The 26,986-nt window shown below is 44.0% G+C and overlaps 1 protein-coding gene and 1 long non-coding RNA gene across 3 annotated transcripts; one reads left to right on the top strand and one right to left on the bottom strand.

The window, feature by feature from the left end:
- Window positions 1-723: 723 nt before the first annotated feature.
- Window positions 724-22,765, bottom strand: RIPK4 (receptor interacting serine/threonine kinase 4). The gene is made up of 8 exons (XM_071752435.1): window positions 22,584-22,765; window positions 15,028-15,319; window positions 7,556-7,704; window positions 6,916-6,965; window positions 5,687-5,845; window positions 4,697-4,803; window positions 3,965-4,217; window positions 724-2,945 (listed from the first exon to the last, which is right to left on the bottom strand). Exons 1-8 carry the CDS (start codon window positions 22,763-22,765, stop codon window positions 1,768-1,770), a joined length of 2,370 nt encoding a protein of 789 aa, XP_071608536.1. The 3' UTR covers window positions 724-1,767.
- Window positions 22,766-22,907: 142 nt separating this feature from the next.
- LOC139799908 (uncharacterized) lies at window positions 22,908-26,493 on the top strand. Of its 2 annotated transcripts, none has more exons than XR_011727512.1 (3): window positions 22,908-24,113; window positions 24,624-24,726; window positions 25,939-26,493. It is a non-coding gene; the product is annotated as an uncharacterized lncRNA (long non-coding RNA). The 2 variants fall into 2 exon arrangements; XR_011727513.1 differs by having other exon boundaries at window positions 25,753-26,493.
- The last annotated feature ends 493 nt before the right edge of the window (window positions 26,494-26,986 follow it).

Genomic DNA, 26,986 nt, shown 5'->3' with positions numbered 1-26,986 from the left:
AACAGTATCAAACAGCAGCAGGCTCCCTGCCTCCTCTGCAAGCACCCCTTCTCCTTCGGTTATCACCTTCCACTATTATCATCTCCCATGATGGGAGGCTGGTTTTTGTTTTTTAAGAAAGTATTGACTTTCATGGGACTAGATAACCAAAGGAGAATTTTGACTCCTAAAATCAGATACTGAGGCAGCACTGGCATTTGCATCAGTGCCATCAGGTACATGCGAAAAAAAAAGGTCTCCATCAGGAGCAGCTTTCTTTTCAGGGGATGCAGGACATGGCATGACATGACAAAGCATGACATGACTGCTTGCTCTGTGTCGTGCATGGTGGAAACACACAGCACCAAGGAGAGGTGAAGCACTCCTCTGGGCAGCAGCCTACCAGTCAACAGGGAAGATGCAGAAGTACTGGATATGGTTTCAAGGCAGGGAAGACCACTCCCGTAACAGCTACAGCATAAGAGGAAAGCACCCCAGTTGTACATCAGCATCTTATGAACATAAAGGCTAGTTTGGGGGAGTTTTGTTCTGTAAACTTATTCTGTAAATAACAGCTCCAATTCGTTGAGTCTCATTAATGTGGACATAAAAGCTAAGGGGAATGTAAAATTGAGGACAGCCTTACATGACAATAGTTTGGGCTTCAACATCATTAAAGACACTGCTGCTGTGGGCTGCTGCTCAATGGATTGTCGGCTGCTTTAACAACAAAATACAGATAGATATGGAACACAATCTTTTATTAATAAAACAGATCACATATGAACTTTGAAAAGAGTGAAATTAAAAGGTGTATTAAAACATACCCACTCAAAGCAATCTATTTTCTTCAGTAGAAAAAAGCATACAACAGGTAGAAATACTATATACACAGTATATCAGTCTAGTCATCAGCCCCTCCAAACATTGTTTTGCAAATTGGTATAATGGTGTTAGAATATACCATCCAGTGACAGTGCAGTATGAATTTTAGCTTTTGACTTTTTCATTTAAGACATCTAACCACTAAGCACTTAGTTCAGCCCACTGATCTTAGAATATATACAAGGTGGTATTGTATATGAGGATAGATACCAGTCTTAAGCTTTTCCCTCTGCTTAAGTATTTCTGGGATCCTGCCTTGTTAATAAGTCTGCCTCAATTTTGGGTTCACGGAAATCTGTAATCAATGTCTCTGTTAAACAGAGTACCTTCTGACACTTAAACATGATCAACTATATCATAAATAGCCATTTCCTCACCTCTGGCATTAATTTAAAGTAGATATTTTTTAATGTGTTATTTTCCACTGCAGGCTTTCAGCCTAAAATATAGATTATGGCTATAAACCAGGAATCTATGTCTTTTAAATTTTTTTTTTGAGGAAAATAGAAGAGCAGAATGTTAGTTCTTAAATTAGTTTGGCACATTAGGAAAAAAAAAAAAAAAAAAAAAAGCAAGGGGGAGACCCACAAGTTGCATCCTTCTCTCACAACATCCTCAGGAGGGGAATGTCAATATACAGGTGTACAGGGCAGGCACACACAGAATTACTGATAAAGACCATGGCATGGCAGACTCCAGCTCTTCACCTTATGTCTGGCCTTAGTCCATGTGTGCTCTCACTTGCACACTCAACCACAAGTAACTTCTGCTCGTTGCACCTCAGTCCATCAGCTGACACCACTGATGAGCAGGCCACGGCACAAATGGAGAAGGCCTTCACGAGTCAAGCTCCAGCAGCCTTCTTGCACCAGGTACAAAGGTAGCAATTTCTGTACCTTTTGCTTAAGTCTCACTTAACAACACCGTAACCGAGCTATTACTGTTCTGCTGAGCAAGCTGTAACAGGGTCTGACAGGTGGCTCTTTGCATGTCAGTCTGTGCTCCGTGCTTCAGAAGAACCTCGACTGTTTTTGTGTGCCCTCCTCGTGCAGCCAGGTGAAGAGCTGTCAGCCCTTCACTGTCAGAAACATTGACATTTTCTGAACTGACAAGTTCTTCTACTACTTCAGAGTGCCCATTTTCTGCAGCAAGGTGTAACGCTGTCCTATTTAAAGGGCCTCTGGCTAGGACGCTGGCCCTTTCATCTATCAGCAGCTTCGTTGTTGCTAAATGGCCACTACGAGATGCCAAGTGGAGAGCAGTGTATCCTTCTGCTGTCACTGCCTCGATGTCTGCACCGTGCTTAAGGAGCAGCCTGGATGTGCTCGTGTGGCCAGTCTCAGCAGCTATGTGGAGAGCAGTCTGCAAGAGCACGTTCTGTACGTTGACGTCCGACTCCAGGTCTATCAGAAGGCGAGCGACGCGGTAGTGTCCCCGTTGAGCAGCCAAGTGTAGAGAGGTCCTTCCATCCACGGTCTGCACGTTGACGTTTGCACCCAGCTGTTTGGCCAGGAGCTTCACGATGGGGAGATGACCCTGCCAGGCAGCGTAGTGCAGTGGCACCCAGTCATCCTTTCCTTTGATGTTCACATTAACACCTCTTCTCAGCAGGATCCGCACAATATTCTCTTGGCCGTACTGACAGGCTATGTGGATGGGGGCTCTGCCTTCAAAATCTACCTCGTTCACGGATGCGTTCTTATCAAGCAGCATTTTGGTGCTGAAATCATCCCCATTTTGGGCAGCAAAGTGAAGAGCAGTCCACTGATCCTCGTCTTTGGCGTTAACATTGATTTTCCTAGCCATAATCAGCTCCACAATGCTCTTAACTTTCTTCTCAATGGCTATGTGCAGAGGAGTAGATCCTTTCTTGTTCGTGAGGTTAGGGTTAGCATTGTACAGGAGGAGCCATTTGACACATTCTTCTTGACCAGCTTCAACAGCCAAGTGCAAAAGGCTAGAGTTCCCATCTAAAACAATATCAACATCTTGAGGCTGGAGGATCTTCATCAGCTTGCTGGTATCTCCAGATAAAATGGCTTCTGTTAGCTTCCTCTTCTGTATGTCTGTAGTACCAATATCTAGATGGATATAAGGAAGAAATTTTTTTACACTGGCAAAACACTGGAACAGTGGTAAAACACTGGAACAGGTTGCCCAGAGAGACAGTAGAAGCCCCACCCCTGGAAATATTCAGGGTCAGGGTGGATGGGGCTCAATGTGATCTAGTTGAAGATGTCCCTGCTCATTGCAGGGCATGTTGGACCTTTAAAGGTTCGTTCCAATCCAAACCTTTCTATGCAAAACACACACCATCACAACTTTGGCATCTGTCAAATCATACTTGCCCATTGCTAACATATCTGGTGGCTTCAGGAATGACTTCACTACAAAGAAAATCCCTCACTCATTGCAGCAGTTTCAGAACAATTTCAGGTCAGTTCTGGAGCCCAACTTATTCTTAGTGTTTCTTGTGAAACAGAAAACAAAGGATGCTGTGGTTGATCTCCCTGCACTAATCATAGTTTGCCTAACTGGAAAATAGATGTTCATTTTTTGCAGCACTAGATTTAAAAGAGAGGGGTGTATGCACAACAGCCAGTTTTTTTTATTATAATATTTGTAAGGGCTGCTGAGAAAGTGGCTTGAGTCTTCACAAAAACAAAACCAAATGCAAAGGGTGCTCAGACTTGGGCTTAGTATAACTGAAAAAAACCCACAAACTCAGCTGACCTGACAGGGCATTGGCTTTAGACCTGCTTCAAGCAGAATGTGGACTAGGTGACCTCACTTGCAACCAACCTTTACGTGACTGATTCTGTAACTGCTTTGATGGGAATTCAGGTCGCTTCTTTTCAAAAGTAAATGGGATTTATTCTTATTAGATCATGTTTGGAAACCACCTCGTTTTTGTTCTATTTTTTTTAAATAACTACCTCCAGAAAACAAATCTGTAGTGCTGACAGCAAGAGAAATCAAGGCTAGCAGTGACTTCCAGAATGCTATTCTTTATGTGACAGCTCTCCAACACACCAACTCCCATGCCCCAGTCCAAACAACTACAAAAAGAACAACAGCAAAGAAAAAAACTGACCAGTACCTGAGCTCTCCCTTTCAAAGGAAAGGGAAAGGGAGCCTCTGGATGAAAAAGCTGAATCTACAGATGAAACTCCTGAGAGCCGCTTGTCACTGGAGGCGAGTTTGGATTCAGAAGAGCTGCGGCTGAGATCCTCAGGGCCTTCCATAGTCTGTGAAATCCCCGAATCCAGCTGGGATAACAACTCTGAGAGACTGTAATCCTTAACTGATGGAAGAGCAGGCTCCTGTTTGGGCTGGGATAACGCATACATCCCCTTCAAGAGAAGCACACAAGCATTTTAGAGAGGTCAGTGAAAAAAAACAAGCTTTAGGCTCTACAGGAAGAAAGGAGCTTGTTAGTTTGCAGGGAGCCTTTAAGCACTGTTTTTACTAAATGAAACCTATGCATAAGGTTACTGAAAATTTTCAGATGCAGGAGGGCAGCTTTCATCAGCCACTAAAGCCACATGGCTCTTCTGTCTACAACATTTTTTTAAGCTCAGTCACACCCACATAGTTCCAGCCTTTAATTCCTAACTGTCCTGCTCTCCCTCACCAATCTAAGATCCACTTAGTCCTGTGCTGATCCATGCATCTGCTGTAATTTTTGCATCCCAATTCTTCACTGTTTCTGTCAGGAAGAAGGTGCTCAGAAGCAGCAAAAACAAAATTACTGAGGAAGTTACAGGTCACAGAGGAACCTGTTCCTCATAAAACCTGGTGTTCTTGAGCAAGAAGTAGAAAGAAAAAATACCTCAGGCTGCTGTTCTGGAGAATTCTTGGTGTCCAGATCCTGAGTTATCACCTCTTTGGATTCATCTTCTGGTTTTTCACAAAGGGCCTCTGTTTCTGAAGTGATTTCTTTGAAGAAAGCAAGAGAAGGTTCCAGGGGTATTTTAGCAGCAGATTTTTCTGAGATGCCCTGCTGCTTTTCTCTATCATTAGAGCTTAAGAGATTTGAGATACTGTGGGAGAGACCCCAATGTTGAATACTCCATCTAGCACCTCACCAGTAGGTGCAAGTGTCTAGCACAAGTATGTGAACAACCCATTTCAAAACTGATATTACATACTGGCTACACTGCAGGACTGTGAAAAGGGAACCAATCTGCAGCTGGCAGACTTTAACTATGTTTTTAAAAATATAGGATACCTCTTTGCTTCCATCTTGATACCTTTTTTTGGCAAATCTCTCCCACTAATGCTAAATGAAGATATGTGGAGAGAGCACTTGATACATCTTTCTGCCACTTGAATCTATAACAGGTGATTTGGGCAAGTTTAAGTCTTTCACCAAAGCTGCCTTTTATTGGCAGAAAACCGAGGTACAAATTGTTTTGTCACAAGAAAATGACTCCATTTCTCAGCATACAAAAGTAAATTTCAAAAGCCAGGACCTTTGACACTTTGGTATGGTTAAGACCACACTAACACCAGCTTGACACATGCCCTGATACACCCAATCAGAAATGAGCATAATTTCTGGCTAAATGGATAAAGTGGTCCAGTACAGGTCTTATTCCTGACATGTTTACATAACGCTGTCATGGTCAGACTTGTCCCCAGATAATCCCTTCCTCCACAAATGAGTAAGTGGCCTGTATCATTGTCTCTGCTATACAATGTGCTCTATTTATTCTGTCACAGAGGTTCACAGCACTTACCCCAGGGATTAACAGAGTCCTGAGCAATAACGTGACTCATGAAAGAATAAATGGGCAGCCAAGTTACAAGGAAATCTTACCTTGAAATGTTGGCCGTTCACCAGGATCATCTTGCCAACATTTTTGCATCAGTTTGATCAAGTTATTACATGAATGAGGTCTGGATTTGGAAACAGCAGGTAGCTCTGGGCGGTGGCCTTTGACTACTTTTACCATGATATGTAAAATGTTGTTTTCCTCTGTAACACAAAAGCACACAAGTTAAATCTCCCCACAAAAGGAGTTTTTTTTTTTGTCTAAGAGTATTAACAGTGTATTAGGCTGAGACATTGTTTTAGTGCATTTTTTCTAGATTTACAGTGCTTTCTTTATCAACAGGAAAAAAGAAGTTGGCCTTATTCTCCTACAATACATTAAGCAGTGCAGTAGCACCTGCTTCTTGTGTATCAATTAAAAACTATTCTCAGGGAGCAACTGTGTTCTTCATCCACACAGAGAAGACCAGGACTCAAAGGAAAAAGAAAAAAAATCTCAAACAGTTCTTTGCCACCACTCTTTGCATTTCCAGAACTGCCGTAGGAAAACTGAACTACAGTTTTTATTTAGACCAGGTATCAGAATTTGTCATAAAGGTGAAAGAAGAACACAAATCAAGCAGTGCAGTAATGTGGCTCTTGACTCTGAAGGCAACCATTAGGCTAAATGGGATGTCTCACTTGGAGAAAAACTAATAGTAGCCTGGGACCTGTTCAAACATGTCTGCTATACATAGGCTAGTCATACACACAGGAAAAGTCATAAAGAATAAATAGCTGCCTGCTGAGCAGTAAATTTACTGTAGGGTGGAACAAGGCTTATTCTCACAGACAGCTTGCTTTTTTTTTTTCTTTCTTTTTCTTTTTTTTTTTTAAAGAACAAATCTGTACCCACAATCTACAAATAAACTACAGCTTCTCTCTGCAGAGAAGCTGTTTCTGCAAACAGCATGGTTGGCTGCCAGTTGGCTTTGCTCTGTTCCTTGTTGGCTGCAAACAAGTCTGAAGTCTGTGCAGGCCACACACTAATCTGGATCCACAAAGCAAACTCCAGCAGAAGCAAAGGTGCAGACTAGGGCTCCCTGCAGCAATATGGGCTCTGCTTTCATGATGGAAAGGAGGAGGACAGAGGACAGAATTTGAAAGCTTAAAAGTGTCTGCCACACAAGACTAGGGATTTGGAGGGCACAGATGTCATCTGAGGCAGGAAGTGTGCTTATCAATGGGGGAACGGAAAAAAAATTCCAACACAACCCGCAATACATCCAACTTACCTGCAAAAGGCTTTTTCTGGGTAAGAACTCCCCAAACCACAATGGAAAAGCTACAAAGAAAAAAAAAAAAAAAAAAAAAAAAAAACATTTTTGGAAAAGCTTTTAAAAAACCCAAACTAACAAAAAAAAAAAAAAGGAAAAAAAAAATCCCCAAACTCATTGAAGTATAAGTTATTTTCCTAGATTTTCTTTCCTTGCCCTTCAGTTCTGCATCTAATTCAGCTGATGAACACACAGAGCAAGATGCAGCTAAGAGCAATGATTGTGAAGGTCTGGTTTTGCAGGGAGGAACCTGAGGCACCAAACATAGGGACTTGCCGGAGGCTGCTGTGTTCTTGGTAACACTTACCAACTACTCTACACCAACACTGACAAAATCACAGAATAGCAAAGCATTACCCTGGATTTAATTTAATATTTCTACCCTGCAGGATGCCTTTAAAGAAATACATTCCATTCAGAATATATCTTTTAATCTACAGGTACGATTTCCTTTTCTTAGTAACCTTACCATAAAAGATGAACCAAAGCCCTAGTGACGAAATCCACTGAAGATAGCTAAGAATTCTGTCATGGACTCAAAAAGTAGGTCCAGATGTACCTTTTGATGGGGAAATTATAACGATGGGGAAATACTGACCTGTAGACATCATGTTTGGTGTCAAAACACCTGTTTTTCTCTTTGATGCGCTCAGGAGGCAGGTACGCAATTGTGCCACACAAGCCATCCATGCTGATGTCATGGGAGTGGGACAAGCCATTGCATTTTGCAAGTCCAAAGTCAGAAATCTGCAAAAAAAATGGAGGAGGAAGAGGGGAAGAGAAGTGCATGCTACCATTAGACTTGGGAAGTGTTAGCAAAAAAATTTCCTCTAAAGAATGATAGATGTAACAGGACGACCCAGCAAAATATAGCAAGCTGCTGTTCAGAACTACTAGGGTAATAAAATATTATGGAAGCAGTCTGGAATCTGGAAGCATTATGCTACAGTAGGCTTTTCTTCATGGTTAAACAAAAAATAAAAGCACAAACATTTTTGTTTTTGCGAGCAGCAGCATTTTATCCCACTACATGGCAAACACAGCAAACAACCAAGACAATTTATTGTAATTTAAAACTAGTCAAATTTAGCAAGGTCAGAGTACTTTAATGTAATTACTGGTCCTGCCACCCCCTTCCCATACATAACCTCGTGTTATGTGTGCTATGTTTAAGTGTTCTGAGCACCTGTTTTCAGACCATAGGTTCTCCCATGAGCACAAGAGAATTGCTCTTTCAGATATCACTGTTACACTGACCATGCCAACAAGGACTAAGCCCAAGACCAGAGGCACCAAGTGTTTAAAAAAAACCCAAAACCAAATCCAAAGCAAAACACGCACACGTCAAAAACCTTCCCAGGGAATTCTTTTTGGCAACTGGGAGATATGGCAAGTTGGTGCAGTGACACAGTGAACACAGCTGAAACGAACAAAACAAGTGACAGCAAGTTCATAAAAAGGAAAACACACCTCCACTTTAATTTATTGAAGTGTCAAACAAATATGCATTCATTTGCTCTCAAAGGCATACCAATCATCAAGCAAACAGATAGGCAAGGAATTTCCCTTGTCTTACTTATTTCCCACTGTTCAAAAATGCCTTTTATGCTAAGTGGAAATCTGAGGAAAAGTCAAACTCAGCCCACCGATTTTTGCCTATATGTTAGATAAGATTTCCTCCCCCCTCCAATTTATACATTCTTTTTATCTAATAAATGCTTGGGTTTTTCAGTGACTCATTCCCCTTTTGATCTTCACAGCTTCTCCTTTGAGAAAGTTCTCCCTCAAAACAACAAGCATAATTACAAAAAGCTTTCCTTTTTTTTTTTTTTTTTTTTTTTTTTTAAATAGGTTCCAACTTCACACTTTCAGAAGTTTCTTTCTAAAGATACCACAAAGCTAGTCATAACATGCATCCATTACTGGAAAGGGAGAAAACTGCTGCCAGCCTCAGCCTTCTGGAGAATGGGCAAGCTACACAGCCATCGTTCTTCAAATGCTAGGAATCTCCCTTTGCCATAGAACAAACAAAACAGCCCACTTGGCTTCAGGAAGAGCTTCTCCCTGGGTTTACAAAGAGCTCAACAGAGACATTCTTGGGGGCTGTAGAAGTCCTGTGCCCTAACACACAGGTAAATCCAACCTGTTGTCCAACTGTAGCTTAATCTGTAGCGTGATGTGAGAATGTCTTAAGAAAAAAAAACAGGGAAGAAAAAAAAAAAAAAAGGCAAAAAGAGAAGTCATCTGGAGGAATAGTTTCTCACGCTTGTAGGGCTACACTCTCAGAGGGCAAGTGATTGCTGCCTTCCTCATCAAACCAAGCATTGGAATCCAGGTAAGCAGTAAGTAGTCAGGTTCCCAAGCCAGGAAGAGCTGAACTGACCACCCCAAAAAGTGTTGCATGAGTTTGGGACACTTGGTGCTCCACAGGAGAACAAAAGCACAACCCCAACATCACACAAGCCCGTGGTTTCAGGTTAATAAATGAACCAACTGCTGCAAGTCTCAACAGATCCAACTTGGCAAAGCAGTGCTATCCTTTGATTAACATGAAGCAGAGGCTTGTATACACCTCAAGAAATCCATATGGCATGCAGGCCTAATTAAAGTCATACACCTTCCTCTTTGTCTAAACAATACCAGGTTTCCTACTGTGTAAGTTAAGAAATAAAGATGAAATACAGACAGCGCAGCACACTCCTGAGTTCAGAGCCAACAGCGATGTTGCGTGAATCTAAGGCTAAGGGCTAAGACAGGAGGCTAAGTACACCAGGTAGAAAAGGTCTCAGTCTCAGCCAAGAGATCAAGAAACAGCTAAGGGATGTAGCATAACCCCCCCACACCTCAGGCTAGCAAGAACTTTACCTTGTGAACCTGACCCTACCTACTCTGAATGACTACATTTTGTACCCATCAATAGGAAATTCGTCTTTGGAGCAGAGCTTCAATCACATCGAATTCTGCAGAAAGCACTGGAAACTGGAAGAATTGTTACCTTTCAGGTTGCAACAAAATAGCAAGATCCTGCAGATAGATTTTGTCAGCTCCTATTAATTCCTTTAGGGTAAATTTTCCACACTGCATGGTGTGTTTAGTCATGCAGTTTCTTTAAACACCAGTGGGAACTGTGCAGTGGGTGGAAGACAGCCATTTAACTTGCCTATTTTGCCTTTAAATTGCTTGCCAGGTACCTAGTTCTGCAACACAAGGCACCCTTGCTGGGGAAGGTAGTGAAAGTGGAGCACCCCTTCCCACTTCTCCCTCTGCAAGCCCACCAAGCCCTTGCAGCCCACCCCGGGCTCTGCACTGCCCCATGATCCGACAGAACCCATAATCTCACTCCTCAGCTCAATTATTTCATGTGGATCCCATCGTGCTTCAAAAGCACACCTAGTATCAGCAGAGTTCAGAGGAGACATGGAGGCGACAGGCTGCTTCATGCAAAACACGCGGTGGAGAGGGAGGAAGGAGAGAAAAAAACATTGGCCAAAGCCCACGCAGACAGTGGGATTGTTCATGTTCAGACAGCTCTCTCTGTCTCTGCTCTTTAAAGGGCTGCCTGAGAACAAACACGTGAGCAAGCAGCAACTTCGGGAGGGGAGCTGTACATGTTCTCCTGCTCGCTTCCCAGCAACACTTTACTGAGAAATTGCAAGATCTGATTTTTTTTTTTTTTTTTTTTGCTTGTTTGTCTGTTTGCTTTAGTTCAAGCACATCGTGCACCACACAGGCCTTCCTCTGCTTCTCCCATTTGAAGTTTTAGTTGAATTTGTCAAGTTTTTTTTTTTTCTTTTTTCTTTGGAACTTTTACCCTTTTTTTTTTATATACTTTTTAGCTAGGAGATATGCTCATCTAATTATAATGGTCACTGAAATCAACTGTTCCTAAACGCTGCAGGGAGATAGCTCCCAGAAACAGAATTAGAAACACTTGGAAAGTGCTTTGACTCCTGACAGGCCATAGTGAAGTATACACTCAGCTTCTGATGCTGTATATCATTTTTCTGCAAATAAGAACATGCTGCAATGGACTCAGGGACAGAGTTCACCAAAAGGTTTTCTTCATCCAATAAGTAACAAATCCATCAGATTAATTTTTAATCGCTGCTGACATATCCAGTATTTGTCTCTGTCCAAAGTCTCTGCACAGTGGGATACTGTAAATGCCACCACATTTGTCTACAGGGTTTTCAGGTGTTTTGGGGGGTGTAGGTGGGTGTGAGTGAGGGGAGCAGGCAATTTGTTTTACTGTGAATAGAGGAGAAAGCTGCTTGTTTCAATTTCATTCCTACATGGATCATAGGTTTGGACTACTAAAAGTTAGTAATAAAGATAAATTCCAGTTGTAGACACAACCAGCACCTGCACTTCAAACAGATATCTTTACTTCAGTGTTTATGAACACACTTCAGTTAGCTACTAAAGTAAGTCTTTCTGAAACAGACTGTATTTACATCCTTTTCCAACCTTAAACCTTAAAACTCCTGAAACCTTAAACTCCTCAAAGCCTGTTCCAGGTTCGATGCTTGTAATGCTCTCTTCAGAAGCATCAGAAACCAAAACCACAGTCAAACATCCATTTTAATCCATCGCAAAATCTGCATTAGCGTAACAGGGATTGTCTTGTTCCCTCCCCTGTGCCACCACAATTGGATCAATTAGAGAATTGATCAAGGTGAAAACCAGCTTTGTTGGTTGGGATTAAAGAGCAGCCCTACATGGAAACCTTGATCAGGATGGGTGGGAGACAAGAAGGGGCACACAAAACAACAAAGCCACTTCTCATTTCTAATAACAGGAGAACATTTGCAGCTGATAAAAAGTGGCTCTTAACTACATCAGCTACTCTAATGAAAAGAGATAACCATTCTACCAGCATCGCCTCTGGGTATTACTCTGACCTACAGTTAACGACCTACATTAAGAAGCTTTCAGATAAACAAATTTGCCATCTGAGTAGACTTCTTCTAACCCCACACTCAGAAATTTTGCAGCCCCTCCTTCAGCTGAAGCACATAAAGACAAAAACTACTGGGGCAACCTATCCCTGTTTAGTAAGACCTCGGCACAGAACAACAGCAAAGGTCACTCCTCACAGTGGTTTAAATTGGAGCACTGGTGGGGGGACAGAAATTAAAGCAACTACAGTGAATGTGAAGCAGTGCATGGCTAAGACCAACTCATCCTGCTTCCAGTTTTTTAAAACAAGATCTGGGCAATGAAAATAACTGGTGGGATTAGCTTCCATGAGTGTACCCACAAATATATGTGGGTGTGTGCATGTGTGTGGGTGCATGTGTGTATATACACATGTATGTTACAAGATAAGGAGCTGCAAGAAGCAGGCTGGATAGTAAGAGAAACAAGAACTTACAAATAATGCTTTTGCCCAGAAATATTAACTTTCAGGTTGACTTCATTTTAAATACCTGAACAAAAAGTAGCACTCTTAACCGTGAGATATTGAAGATGATAAAGCTTAGAAGCAGCAATAGAGGGAGCACACAGGCATGGTAGATTATCGCGATTACTGCATGGGGGGGAGGTGGTATATTCTCTCCGACCTAGGGCTCCCAGAGAGAGATCACATTGGAGCAGGGAACAAGTAAACTAAGAGCTTGGGAGGGCAGCACTGGAATGTGGCATTGCTTCCCCGGAGCTCAGGGGAGACAGAGGGCAGAAGAGCTGAAGAACAAGCTCATAAGTTATGGTTCAGTTAAGCAAAAAGTAGGTGTTAGGCAGCCTGTAAGTACTGGAAGGCTGAATCTATGGAACCCTGGAGAAAGAGGAAGGGAGAATCTTGGTGATCCAGCCTCCATAAACCGGCAAAGTCTTACCTTGCACGGTACAGATCATCTGCGTATATTTAAAATCACCAAAGAATCCCCCAGTGTGACTTTGGAAAAATTAATACCTGTCAATATCCCTGCCCAGTGCTCAGGCTAATCCCATCCTCTTAATTATCCTCCCAAGAACAAAATTCAGCACGCACTTATGTAACACACAGGAGACAGCTTTGTGATATGGAAGCACCCACTTGATGATAAGTTCTGTGCAACACTACCGCCTTAGTCATCATCCTCACTTGAGGCTTTTACAGTAAGCATTGTGCTCGTAAAAAGAAGGGTGTGTTTCCATTCAACTAGCAATATGGCACAGCAGCATTTCTAATGTGCTCCACTGGAAGACTCTCTGTTTCCTGGCTCAAGGGCAAAAAGTTTCTGAAAGTCCTCACTACCTCCAAACTCTTCTTTTGCAGTCTGCAACATCTCTTCGCTCACCTTAGGATTCTATTAGAGACAGGTCACCTACTAAATTAACTCTAACATTTAAAAGGTAAAAACACTTCAATCATCAGCTCCATTAACCTTCCAGCAAGAAAATGCACATTAAATCAAGCTGCAGGGTCTGTAATTTAATTACAAGTTTCACATCACACAAAAGGAAGGTTTGGGGCCACATTTTTAAAGTGAAGGCACCTCACAGAATATGTACATCTCTTATTTTGCATATAGGTTTTATGTCTGCTTTGCTGCTTGGAAGGGTTTCCAAGATGCCTGTAGAAGACTAATGGCTGGGAAAAAGCTTGGACTAGACCACTCTTTTGTGAACTTAGTGGACAGGGTCTGAAGAACACTGTGTTTCATATACGGAGCAAGTATCCAACAGCTTAGCAATGTCAAGCAATGACCTCACCAGAAACTTCTTTTTTAATATATTTTGCACTTTGCCCCCTTCTATTACATCACTACCCAGGTACAGGCTGTAAAGCAGGCAACATATCAGGCAGGATTTCAGCCTCTTGAAATGGTGAGAAAAATACAGCCTCCGTATCTTGGCTAATGGATGAGTCAATAAGTAGGAATTTCAGAAGTTATGCAAGCAAGCACAAACTTTAGGTAAATAAATACTTAGCAAAGGCCTCTCAGTGTGAGAACATACTTTTAACAGTTCAGATCTTGATGTTCTTGTCATAATACGTTGGACCATCTGTAGATGCCTTCTATCTCAGAAAGGAAATCCTTCAAAGTAAACCACTAAAAGGCCAAGTAGAAAAGCTGTGACTGTCAAGGTGTGGTTTATCAGAGGCACTCACAACTTATGACTCTAAGCCTCTCATGACATTAGAAGAGATGTTTTCATTTAATGAAAACTTTGTTTTTCAAATTTTAAAGCAAGACCGAAGTCATTTGGCCAGTTTGAAGGGGGCGGAAAACAGAGAGTAGATGGGTAATGGCACTGATAAAATTCTATGGCTACCTGTACTGAGTTCTATCAGCCAGCCAGCATGATTAATCCTGCAGTTCTAAGGCTAAGAGTTTGAACACTAATTTAAGAAAAAAAAATCAGGAAAAAGGTGTATGTCGTCGGTCTCTTCCTCCTCTGATCAGAAAGAAATTATAAACCTCCTTAGTCCAGATGTCAAAACAGAACTTCCATCAGAGAAGGCTAACAAGTTTTCTAGCTTACTTTGGGAATGGGTAATGAAAAGAATTTCATGCTGATACAGTCAGAAAATTTCCCTGATGTGATTAAGTGACATCTGGTATGCATAAACAGTCAGGACAGAGATACCTCTTCACTGTATATGCTCTGAGCAAATGAAAGAAGAAAGTGAGTTGCCTCTGGGAAGGCTTCTTTAGACTGTAAATCAGCTGTAAATGATATCTGGGTATTTAGTGGAGCGTAAAAAGCCAGAAGGACCTAGAGAGAACAAGGTTACCACTGGAAGCTGTGAGGTGGCAAAGATGATTTAGAGGTTCACACTGCTTTTGTCTCTGTTATCATCAGACTCATGACTGCAAGGAAATGCATAGCAGGACCAGTTAGATCTCAAACCCCAAGTTCACTCCACTAGCACCCTCCTCAAATTTCAAGAGAGTTGTCACAACTCTGCATCTGTTTAGGTACCAAATTGGTGCATAAAGCAGGTAGACAAGTTTGGGGGTTGGGTTAGTGGGCATTTTTTCTAGTTCAAAAGCAATGATGCTGGTTTCTCTCAGGCCTCTGAGCTTGGCAGGAACCATCCAAAGGTGGGTGCCCGGCACAGAGTGCCCACCCAGTGCATACCTTGACGTGGTAGTGGGCATCAAGCAGGATGTTTGCAGGCTTGAGGTCCAGGTGGAGCAGTGGAGGGGACATGCAGTGCAGGAAGTTCATCCCCACAGCTGTCTCGTGGATGATGCGGAAGCGCAGTTCCCAGGGCAGAGGTTCAGAAGCCAAGAGCTTTTCCAGAGACCCTGTTTCCATGTATTCCATGACCAAGCCAACTGGCTCTTTACAGATGCCATAAACAGGAAGGATGTAGCGAAACTTTGCCATTTCCATCTTCCTGGCTTCTTCCAGTAACTCCATGCGTTCCCTGGATAGAAGAGAGCAGATGATGAAGGATGGAGTAGCTGTTACTCTTCCTCAAACAAACACAAAACGTTTCTTATGAAACTAAACACCACATTTCATGATCATTAACTGGCTGAACCATCCCTTGGCTATGTCTCACCAGCCTCTACTCCAGGCATATTTCCACATTTGCTAACTTTGTTTTATGCTTCTAATGGCAGGCAGTTCACAGCTGCTGAACCATGGGCAAGCTGTGCACTTGAGCAGCTCAAATATCCCCAGCGTAAAGCCCATCTCCTCTCTTTGATGTTTATGCTGTGCTGGTAAGAATGAGGACGATACATGCAGTGCCCAGATTTACCACTGCTGTAACTCCTTGGGCTAAAGTCATTAACTTTTTGTGAGTCATAAGAGTGAGTTAATCAGGAGAGAGCAGGGATGGCATTGCTTCAGCTGCCCTACTGGCACAGGCTGCCAGCCCACAGAATCCCCACGACCCACCATTCAGGGGGGCAAGATGTCCTCTGTAGCTAGGGGGACACAGCAAATGCCTCCTTGTCCTCAAAACCCAGATTTAGCAGCTCAAATACCATGTTTTCTCAGCTGCATCAGATGCCAAAAAACTCCCAGCATGCCACTTTTGGTGATGTAACAGGCCCAGCACTGGCACATGTAATGAGCACCCCTGGGTTGTTTACAGGTGGCTTTAGCCTGATCCTGCAGAATGCTAAGCATTACTCAGTCCAAGCTGCAGCCTCCCAGGTCAAGACCCCAAATTGCCATGCCCTCCTTCTGCACCTCACACAGAGCCTTCAGGCTCCAACAGCCCACGAGGACCCGCTTGGGTGACAAGCTGGAAAGAGGAAACAAGGGTCTTCTCCCCAGGCCACGTGTGATGGGTAAAAAAATAAACCCCTTCAGTCTGTCAAAAGCTGCATTATTAGTGAAGATAGGCAATACCCAGAGCAGCTTTGGCCCACAGGTACTGATGTATCACTGTTGTTGCCAACCACTGAGTCACAAAAGAGGACACAGGGAGGTCAGACAGGTCACATTTCCTGAACAGACCCTTTCTTATTACACAGCAGCTCTTGTATTGTACCTAAGGTGTATACAATATTTAATGGAGAACTGAATCTGCAGTAATAGGATAAAACGTTAGCACAGATGACTGGTATACATAGAGAACTAATTTAAAACAATAGAACCATTACTTCAATGCTCTCCCACCCCATCAGGCATTTTGAGATGACCAGATCTCCTGGAAGATGTTCAATTTTAAACATAAAGCTCAGTGAGCTCATTCACAGAGGCTTCAATAACTGATTAGAAGAAAAATGCTCTTACCCTCTACAACAAGGCAGAAAGTTCAGTTGCCTGCCACCTCTGCCAGTCCCTGGAAGCTGGAAAACACTTAGGGATGGATCATGACCCACTTGCAGTTGGGTCACCTTTTCCCCTGATGACCCATAGGGCAGCAAACACCACCCATGATGAAATGCAGCCTGCGAGGGACCCTCAGACTACCAAGCAGGAGCAATTTCACCATCATTAGGCCCTTAGATTCTGCATTAGGACACTCCTGTGACCCCTTCCCTTCTGCTGTGCCTACTGTGGAAAGTAGAGAGCTGATGTTCACCCAGGCAAGGCTGGAAAGGCAATTTGCTGGAGGTCCCTCACCAGCTGTAGCAGCCTGCAATAACCCAATGCTGTTAGCATTTCTTGCTAGGGGCAAGTCTAGCCTAGCAAGAAGCAGCAGACCTATTTCAGAAGCAAGATCAGGCTGAAAAAAGGTTTAAGAGGGACTTGCACACTGGGAGGAAAAAAAAAAAAAAAACAAAGATAAGGGAAATCTTTTCTATTAACCATGTTGGCTCCTGCTGCTCCCTACAGCAACTTTCTTGTGAAATAATTGCCTTTGTAGACAAGTACCCAGTTTGCTCTTTGGCATGCTGGAAGGGAGCGCCTATGAATAACACAACCAACTCCTTGCCCCCAAGCCACATGCATAGCCAGCATAATTCACCAGGCTTGGATGGGCTGAGCTCTGGAGTCAGGGATGTAAAATACCTGTCTGAGCCCTCCAAGGCAAGGCAAGAACCCAGCAACAGCTAAAGCCTAACAAGAACCACTAGACTCCCCGGCTAACAGCCTCAGAGAGCATCACCAAAATCAGAGACTGGCAGCTTGAAATAGGTTATTTTTTGCTGTGAAGAGAGTATTTCCAGTTTTGACAAAATTTTAAAAAGCTCCCTTTCTGCTTGGACCAGACCCAGTTTGTTGATTGAGTTAACTGACTAATTAACAGACAAGCACCCTTTATCTAATATGCCAGCTTAAATAAAAACACCATACAGCAATTGCCACTTTTAGCATATTCTTATATCCAGACTGTTCAAAACTGAATCATCCAGTGATCTTGTATAGCCAGGGAGACATCAGTTTTCAAATACAGGCCCCAGGCATCTTTAGAAAACAGAAAAGGGAAAAAGACAAAAGAAATTAAGAGAGCCAAAATACAGCTCAGTCATTAGCCAACTGCTGGAGTGCACTTACATTAATGGTATTAACACAAACAGCTCGTTAAACCAAGATCTCCTCTGTCAGGCAAAGATGAAAGCTCTTTCCTTCTCCCTTAATACAAGGTGCTACTGGCACTCAGCACAGTCTTAGGTGTTCTCAGTGCAGCCATCATCTCAATATGCAAGTGCTAATGCTGCAACAAAGGATGCTGTAGGTATCCTTCAAGTCCACATTTAGCAGATCAAAGTATCAGATGGGAGAGTTATGCTGCTCAGTTACTCCTAGTGCTCAGAGATTATTCTGTGCTGTCACCAAGAAACACTTCCCTCCAAACTGGAGCAAAACCAAAGCTTCTTAGGAAGTTTCTTAGTCAAGAGGCATGGGACTAACCTCTGTTATAATACAGTTTCTTATTTAACACCTACACAATTAAAGAGTCAGATTATCTTCTCTAAGCACCTTGGCTCCATCCCCCTCCTTACATTATGGTAATAAAAATTTTAAAAAGGAAAAGAAAAACTTGCACACAGGACAGCTGAGCTCATGTAAATCAAAAAGTGTATACTTTTTCCCCTGTAACAGTATTAGAACACAGGGGCACACATATCAAGACATCTAGCACTGGGCAGTATCTCTGCCAGAGAAGAAGTCACTGACAGATAAGTCATTTTCAAAGCAATCAGAAACATTATATGAACGGGGGGAAACTCTGACATCCCTAGAACAGCTGTCTGCTTTTGCTCAAAGTCAGATCCTGTACAGGACAGGGCTGCATTCTTTGGATTCTCCTGGAGAAACAAGGGACTTAAAGCCTGTCAACTGCCTCACTCCCCAGGGCCCAAACCTTGTACCACAAACCCTGCCAAAAGAACAGCAAGAATTACAACTATACCCACATTTGCACCTATCTAATTTTAAAGATGTCTTAAAGGTAACACCATGTTACAAATACGCAACGTTAAATTCACAAGGCAGTCCTTGCACTTTTATATTGCCCCACCACTACCACATTTCCCTAATGGAGTCTGAGGCAGAACAATTAAAGTTGCTCCAGAGAAACTCTAAAAGCCCTAGAAACCTGTAAAGGGCCCATTTGAGTGAATCACCTCCAGACACAGAGCAGCCAGGCTTCTCCCAGCCCAGGGGAGATCCATCCCTGCATAGCCAGGCTGTTCTCCAATGGGGAATGCAAGGTACCTCTTTACAAACTGCTGGTGGTGAATATGACAGGGGGGGCTGGAACTAGATAGCCTTTAATGTTCCTTGCAACCCAAGCCATCCCATGGTTCTATGGGGTTCACAAAATTACCACACCCTTGAATTTTTTTCAGAGCCTTTTTTCATCTGCATCAAGGCGGGTGTTTAAGGGCGTACTGTGACCACAGCTCTGCAGGGTACCACTAATGACCTTCACACCAATGATTCTCAGAGAAGAATCTGAATAATGGAACAAAAGAAAAACAACTGCGTGGGCAGGGCAGAATACCATTAATGGGGTGGGGGGAAGGAAGAAAATCCCTTCTTTGAGGCTGACACAGATCTCAGCCCTGCTAATAGATCTCTGCTGCACAGTCGTGGTGCAAGAGGATTACAAGGTTAACAGACAGATAGGTTCACCTCTACCCCTTCAGGATGACAAAATGAGTATTAGTTTCTATCTACACCTCTAGAGGCCACCAGAATAGACATCCATTCACCTTTGTCTTCTAAACTAATGCAGCATCTGCTAACAGCAAGGCGTGTCTAAAACCTCCTAAATTTATTTGTCCTGCTTCATTCCTAAGCCTAGCTCCTGACGAGGGAGGTACACATAAGGTATTGCTAATTTTTGTTTGTTTTATTTTGTTTTGTTTTCTAATAAAGAAGGCAAGACCTTTCCACCCCAACACCCTGTAGTCACCCCAGCTAGCAAACACCACCAGCAAGGAGCCCTCTCTGGGAACCGTTAGGTAATTCATTCTCATCATGGTCTGCACGTGTACATCCAGATCCTAAGAAATCCCAACAGGCTTCCAGATTGTTCCCTCTCAGCTCCACCACTCCCTTTCTTCACACTTTTCTTCTGGCCAGCAGGGTTAAAGAGGGGAGACTGAGCTCTCCACTGCAAGTTTGGGGGAGAGGTTCCTCCACCTCCCTGGGTGACACACTCTTTCTTTAAGGCTTACGGTGAAGCTCCCCGTCTTGGGAGCATCTTGAGTCATGTGTGGGAAATGTGATCTCAGGAGACAGAAAGTGGGAACAAATAAGGTGTTAGGAATAGAATTTGGCTCAATCGCCTGAGAGGGCGTGGGATTTAAGGTAGAAAACACTTCTGGATGAACATTCACTTTTTCTTCTGCTGGAAGCCATTTGGCTCTGTGGTGTGATACTTGCCAAGGTATTGCTCCAAATCTTTTACTGTCTGCAGAAATACAGTAAGAGAGACTACAGAGAATCACCACAACCAAGCCATTACAAACAAGGTTTTAATGTGGTACCAAATAAATAAATATGAAAAAGCCTCTGTGTTTTTCAGTTAACATTTCCAATACCACCAACTGGTAAATCTTCTAACTCTTCAGCTTCACAGGCTTCCAAGAAATGGCTAGTCAAGCTAATCTCCTGGATTAACAATCTAATTACCCAGGCTTGTTTCAACCTGTGAACTAAAAAGGTAGCATTTTATTTTGTCTGTGCCCCCCACCCTCATTTGAATGGCACAAGTTTCTTAGAAAAGTTTCTGGTGAAAAGTCTCTTTAGGGGGAAGCATTACCTACTACTGACAGGGGTTTGGTAGAGCAGCCTAAGAACCAAAGGAAAAGCATGTACACATTCAGCTTAGCTTTATTTTACAGAAGCAGCCATTGCAAAGAACAAGGACCCCCTGGTTTCTAATTAGTGCAGCCCTTAAGCATCTGGAGCACAAATTCTGTACTAAAACAAATAAATCAGTGTTTCAAAGCTTGGTTTGTTAGAATCAACCGGGAGCTGTAGGAGCCCCATACCCTCAAAGTTCCCAAATTCTAATTTTTGCTTGCTGTTTTTTCATGGTCTTATGGTCTCTCTGGTATCTGCACACCTCATAGGCACTGAGGGACAGGTGGTTCCCTGTTGCACATTAAATATATTGCTAGAGATCTGGCAGCAACTCTCAAAATTAATTTTTCATATTAAAATAGGTGCTGGCATCCTTTGTCTCAGACTGAAAATTAACTTTTCAGTAGTTTTCTATTTATTCTGCAAATGGAGAGAATAACAAGTATTCTAACTTATTTTTAAGATGCTTCAATAAGCATGAAGTCTGAAATCTACTTAGAAGTTTTAATGGTAGGAGGGCTTGCAGGTTAACCCAATGAAACACTCTCTGCAACTTTGAGATCTTCTCCATTTTATTCAGACAGCACAGTTACCCTTTGGATGTATTAAACTCCCCCTCCCTTTTAAAAAAGGGACATTCTATCTCATTGACTATGCTACATGAGCCATGCCCTACAGCAAAGTCAGCCATTCAGATAGGGGGCATGCCCCACTACCTCAGTAACTTCTTATGGGCTTACAAATACAATCTTGGGCCAAGTTATCTCCCTCTTCCTGCAGGAACCTCAAAAAGAGAAACATTTTGTGACTAGATCAACCCAAATCTCAAAAAAATCCCAACAACCTGCAGAATCAGCTTATGAGTTGGCCGAGATCTCAGAGATCAAGGTGGATCTGGAAAAGCTCCATGAACATAACTTGAGCATATCCACTTCCCTCCTGCTGGGAAATCACTACTGTCCCGCAAAACAGGAGGATATTCCTAAAAATGCACCTGACAGCCTCCCTTCTCCTGGGAAAGAGAGCTGCAGTCAGTAGACCATACCACGGGCCACAACTAGCCAAGGAGGGCAGGTGGGCCAGATAAGGGGGTGGTGACCGTGGGCTGTCTTTCCTTGTGATACCATGCAGCTCCACACTGGACTACCCAGTGAGTACTCCTCCAGGGAGAAGAGCTGGCCCTGAAGAACCCATTTCCCAGCACACATCCTTTCAGCACACGGTTCTGAATGACAGCACGCCCTCACTCCAGTGCCCCCCACACAGAGCCAGCTCCCCAGCCAGCCAGCACCTACAGTAACATGGAAATCCAACCACATGTCTGCAAACACAAGCTATGGGGCTGGCTTTCCACCAGATAAGGAGCTGATTGGCGCCAGAGATGACAGACCCCCTTTTGGTGCTTCCACTCCCGTCCCACTGAGGGCTACCTTCGGTGAACTTTGGAGGTGCAGCAGGCTTAAGGCCTCAAAGCAAGCCAATACATGCATGACCAGGGCAGGGCAAAACGCCTCCCGAACAGCTCCAAGGAACTGAACAAGACCTACACTGCAGCCGAGCGGTGGTTCTTTCCGAGCTGCTGTGAGTGGTTAAGCAACATAGCTTCTCCTCGGAGGCAGAGGCCAGCAGCTCCATTACCTACCATACAACTCAAGGTGTGGGTCTGGGCTTTGCTTAAGTGTGACAAAGGCCACGTTTTGCCTGGGGAATATTTAATTGCCCGTCTCTCTGCTGCTGCCTTTTGCCCAGACCTTCATGCCCGGTGTTGATGTTGGTAAACAGGGTGGTGAGCTGGGGACAGGGCTTGGAGCTCTCAGTGTCCCAGCGGCTTCCCCGGGTACGTCTAAACACAGCCGGGAAAGCCGCTGGGCCACTGAGGACTGCGGGGATGTCCGTCGAGAGTCGCTCCCAAGGGAATAACCTCTTCCCCTCCCTCTGCTCTCCTCCCCGTCCCCGTCTCCCCTTACTTTTCATCCACATGAAGGCTGGGCGAGCACTTGATGGCGAGCCAGGTCTTCCAGTGGAGGTGTCGCACCTTGTACACCTGCCCGAACCCCCCTGAGCCGATCTTCTCCCAGCTGCCGAATTCACTCTCCTCAAACGTTTTCAGCAGACCCATAGCCCACGGGGAGCTGCCCTCCCGTGCCATGGCTATGGCTGCTGCTGCTGCTGCTGCCGCTGCTGCCGCTGCTGCCGCTGCTGCCGCCGCCGCTGCCGCCGCTGCCGCCGCTGCCGCTCCTGTTCGGCCACCGCCCGCCCGGCACCGCGGTGCGCAGCGCTCCGGCACCGCCCGCCCAGGTGAGTCAGGTGTGCCGGAGAAGGGGGGGGTGAAGGGGGATGGCGTCACTTCCGGGGCCAGGACCGTCCTCCCCCCTCTTCTTTCTCCTCCTCCTCCTCGTCCTTTTCCTCCCCTCCGCACCGTGGGGAGCTGAGAGCTACGGGCGCTGTCGGGGGTCGTTGTGTCCCGACCCTGCCGCCGATTAACCGGGTGCCAGGCAGGCGCAGAGCCCTTCTTGGCCCCTTCAGAGTGTCCCCCGAGGCCGGGACGACGGCATTTGGTTCTCCCGAAACTTTGCCGCTGTCTAGAACGACCTGAGAGGAGGCTGTAGCGAAGGGGTGGTGGTGTCGATCTCTTCTTCTCCCAAGTAACAAGAAACCGCCTCAAGTTGCACCGGGAGAAGTTTAGATTGGGTATTAGGAAAAATTTCTTCACCCAAAGGGTGGTCAGGCACTGGAACAGGCTGCCCAGGGACATGGTGGAGTCCTCATCCCCGGAGGTGTTTAGAAGACGTGCAGATGTGGTGCTTAGGGACACGGTTTAGTGGGAGACTTGGCAGCGCGCTGGGTTATCAGTTGGACAGTCTTAAAGGACGCTTTCAAGCAAAACGATTCAATAAAGGGCGCCCACACCCCTCCCACCTCCTCCAGGTGGGCTCCCCAGCGGGCACCTCTTCTCTCTCTGGCACCTCTCTCTCCGCCGCAGCCCCGGAACGCGGCAGCGGGGTGCAGAGCGCCTGTCCAAAGCCCCTGGGGCAGGAGGGATGCAGCAGTGCAGGCTGTTGAGCTGTGACAATTAAGCTGTTAAATAAAAGGGGAGGGTAGCAGCAGCAACTGCGTTGCTTTCCTTTATACAGGGCCTGCTTTGGGAACCCCAGGAGGGCTACATTTCTCCAGCAAAGGAGTACGAACTCTTCTCCTGCGCATTCTGCTTGTGTCCGAGAGACACAGACCAACCCAGACCAAATGGCAAAGGCTGAAGTCTGTCCAGGCATGCTCCAAAGCAACAATTTTTAGTCTCTGGTACTGCTGAAAAGTGATGCTTTCCTGTTTTTCAGTTTCCCTTAGGATTAAGAGTTTTGACCCCAGAGGCAGATTTCAGTGCCTGAATCTTTTTGTGGATGTTAATTGCAGGTACCACAGGACTTGGACAAAAGGATAAAGAGTCTTGCTCTGTTACTGAGATACTGCAGTTGGAAGGAAGGCATCTGCAACCTGTGGTATGTAACGTGACAGTGAAGGGGGTATTCCAATTGCCATCATGACCTTGAAGCCTATCACATGTCTAAAGGTTAATAAAGCTTGTGTTTGTTATATTAAATAGCAGACTCGGGTTGATTGTTCTAGGCAGTTAGTGCGTGATTATTTGATCTGGCAGGTTAGGCAATAGATAGAGGACAATGTGTTGTAAAGCGAGGATAATAGTGATAGCCTTGTCTTTGCAAAGCTCCGTTTAAAAAGAGCCTATGGAGACATTTAATTACTTTCTATAGACAGAGGACATGAAGTCTGTTCTCAGGGCTTTATTCCTTGTGGCTTTGTTCCTGCTTAATTTGCTCTGGATTAAACTAAACAGTTCTTTGCTCTGAACAAGAACATCTATGAAAAAATCAGGAATAAGAAATAGCTGTGTGTAGAGACAAGTCCTTAGGTCACCAATGTTACTCAACAATACCACCTTCTCCTCGCTACCATTTTAACTTGCTCCTTGTTTTGATTTGGGAGCTCAGCTATGTCTGGATCAGCCTGGACAGACTGCTATGTTCTCAAGGAGCTCTGCTTAAGTTGGAGCATTTTGGAGAGCCTAGGGCCTTGCACACTGCATCTTCTGGGGTACGCAGCACTTAGTTCCAAATAGCACACCAGATATTTTATTCCACTAATGATACATTACCATTGAGGCTCCTGTTTCATTGGGAAGATGGTGAAAGTTATAAAACTAAATTAATTGGGTGAAACCCATCTTGCAGTTTGCTGGCAGCTGAATTAAGCAAGAAGTAGATTGTATACCTTCTACCTGCATTGTGCTTTGAGAAATAATTCAACAAGTGCCAGCAACAAAGGAGTGAGCACTCATAATATAACGAGAAGAGTACACCTAAGAGATTTTTGTACTTAAGTGCCTTCCAAAGGGCTGGGTTTAAAAAAAAAATTTTTTTAAAAATCCACCTTTAAGGTGCTTAGAATACTGGCTGGCCAGCCTCTGAGCTTTTGATTGGTGAAGTGTGGCAAGGCTGGAAAAGGGCAATAGAAGAGCTTGTCTTCAAGAGGCAGAAAAAGAAGGTAGCAAATTAATTCCAGAGCAGTCAGGTTGCTACCTTAAATAAAAAAGGAAATAATTAATTGAAATATGCTAACAACCAGTCTGACAAACAACAGTCAATACTAGGTTTATTGAGAGCAAATCACGTGAAACCCAACCTAGTGTGTCTTTACGTGGCAAGGTAACCAGTCCTTCTCTCCCGTGCAGATACAGTAGCAAGGTCATCACAAAGAAACCCTCTTCTTACATTCTTCTTTCATTGCCTTGCAGTATTTCTCAGTCCTTTCAGAGAACAGGATTTAATCCAGAGCTTTAGCCTTTTCTTTTTGGAATGAAATCCTCCTAAGGGTTGGTTGCCATGTATGAAGTAAACCAAAAGGAATCTTTCAGCAGGTCGTAGAGCACCTTTGTCCTGTGCCTTAGAGCTAAAATGTTTTGTTCCTAGGTCTTGTGAACATCTACCAGATGGCAACTATGTAATAGTCTTAAAGCTGATACAAAAGAGCTCTAGTTTGCTGCTTTCCAAAAAGACGAAAACCAAAATCCGTCTATTCAGCCACTCTGCAAACATTTGAGCTATGCTTATTTTTTAATAGACAAATGGTGCAGCACTGCCTTTGGCTTAAGCCAACTTAAGTCACAGCGTCCCTGAGGAAGGCTGCCATCCCCTCTTCTGTGTCCGTGCTGCTATTCACAGGGTTTACTCGCATTCACGTGGTTGAACAGTAACTGAATCAGCTCCGTGATCTCACTTGAAAAAAATTCCCTTGGTTACTTTTCAGACAGAGCAGAAAGCTGGCCTGACTTACCAGCTGCTCCCTGGTGCCAACAGAAAGGGAGGTGAGTAGGCTGGAAGGAAACTACCTCCGAAGAAGGTGATGAAAGGGGCATAGTTACACATCGTAGCAGACGCTGGAGTTCCTTGCTGATCTCATTTAAAGCAAACAACTGAGAAGCATGGTGTGGTGCTGGAGATGAGCGGCAGGAAGAGGGTGGGAATCCTTAAAGCAACTTTTCTACTGAAGAAAATAAATAATTAAATTTAAAGGGACGGTGTATGTGATGCTACTGAAGTCAATTACATGCTGCAGCTGGGTTGCTGCTAGTGCCTCAGAGTCAGGCATGAGTATTAACTTTTGCCAGTTCAGAGCAATGGCAGCTCTGCCTGCTCAGCACACGGAATCAGCTCCTTTAGAAGTTGATTTGAACATAAAAAAATAAGACATGAATTGAAAGGCAGGCTGGGGCCTTCCTCATCATGTTTTTAGTGCTGGTGACTGTAATAGCTGAACAAATTGGAATACAAGTTAATAAAAATCTTGTGGTTTCCTTGTAAAGCTGAGAGCTATTCTTTAAAGGTAGAAAACTGAGGCACAGCATAATTTGCTGGAGATCATGTAAGCCCCTCACTGTAGAGACAGTAACAGAATATACTCTGCATTTTATGTGATCTAGTGAGAAAAGTACAGTTTTTTTGCTGTAGGTAGGCTTTGCAGATTGCTTTTAGCATGACTTGGTTCATTACTTCCTCATCTCTGGAAGTATTCAATGATGGGATTGGATGGGCATTGAGCAACCTGGCCTAGTGGGAGGTGTCCCTGCCCATGCAGGGGGGTTGGAACTGGGTGATCTTTAAGGTTGCTTGCAACTCAAACCATCCTGGGAACTATATGCCAGAAACCAGATCAGGGCAACTGCTCCTCTCCCAGATGCTAAACTTTAAAGCCCATGCAAAATAATTATGCTGCTTAATAATCCACTTTTTAGATTGTTTTTTTTTTTTTTTTTTTCCTAAGCGACAAATACTTTTTTCACAATGCTTTCACAGTG

The sequence above is a fragment of the Heliangelus exortis genome, chromosome 1 (assembly GCF_036169615.1).
Source record: "Heliangelus exortis chromosome 1, bHelExo1.hap1, whole genome shotgun sequence".
NCBI classification, from domain to species: Eukaryota; Metazoa; Chordata; class Aves; order Apodiformes; family Trochilidae; genus Heliangelus; species Heliangelus exortis.
Note: the sequence above shows the minus strand (reverse complement) of the source record. Positions and strands in the feature narration are given on the sequence as shown.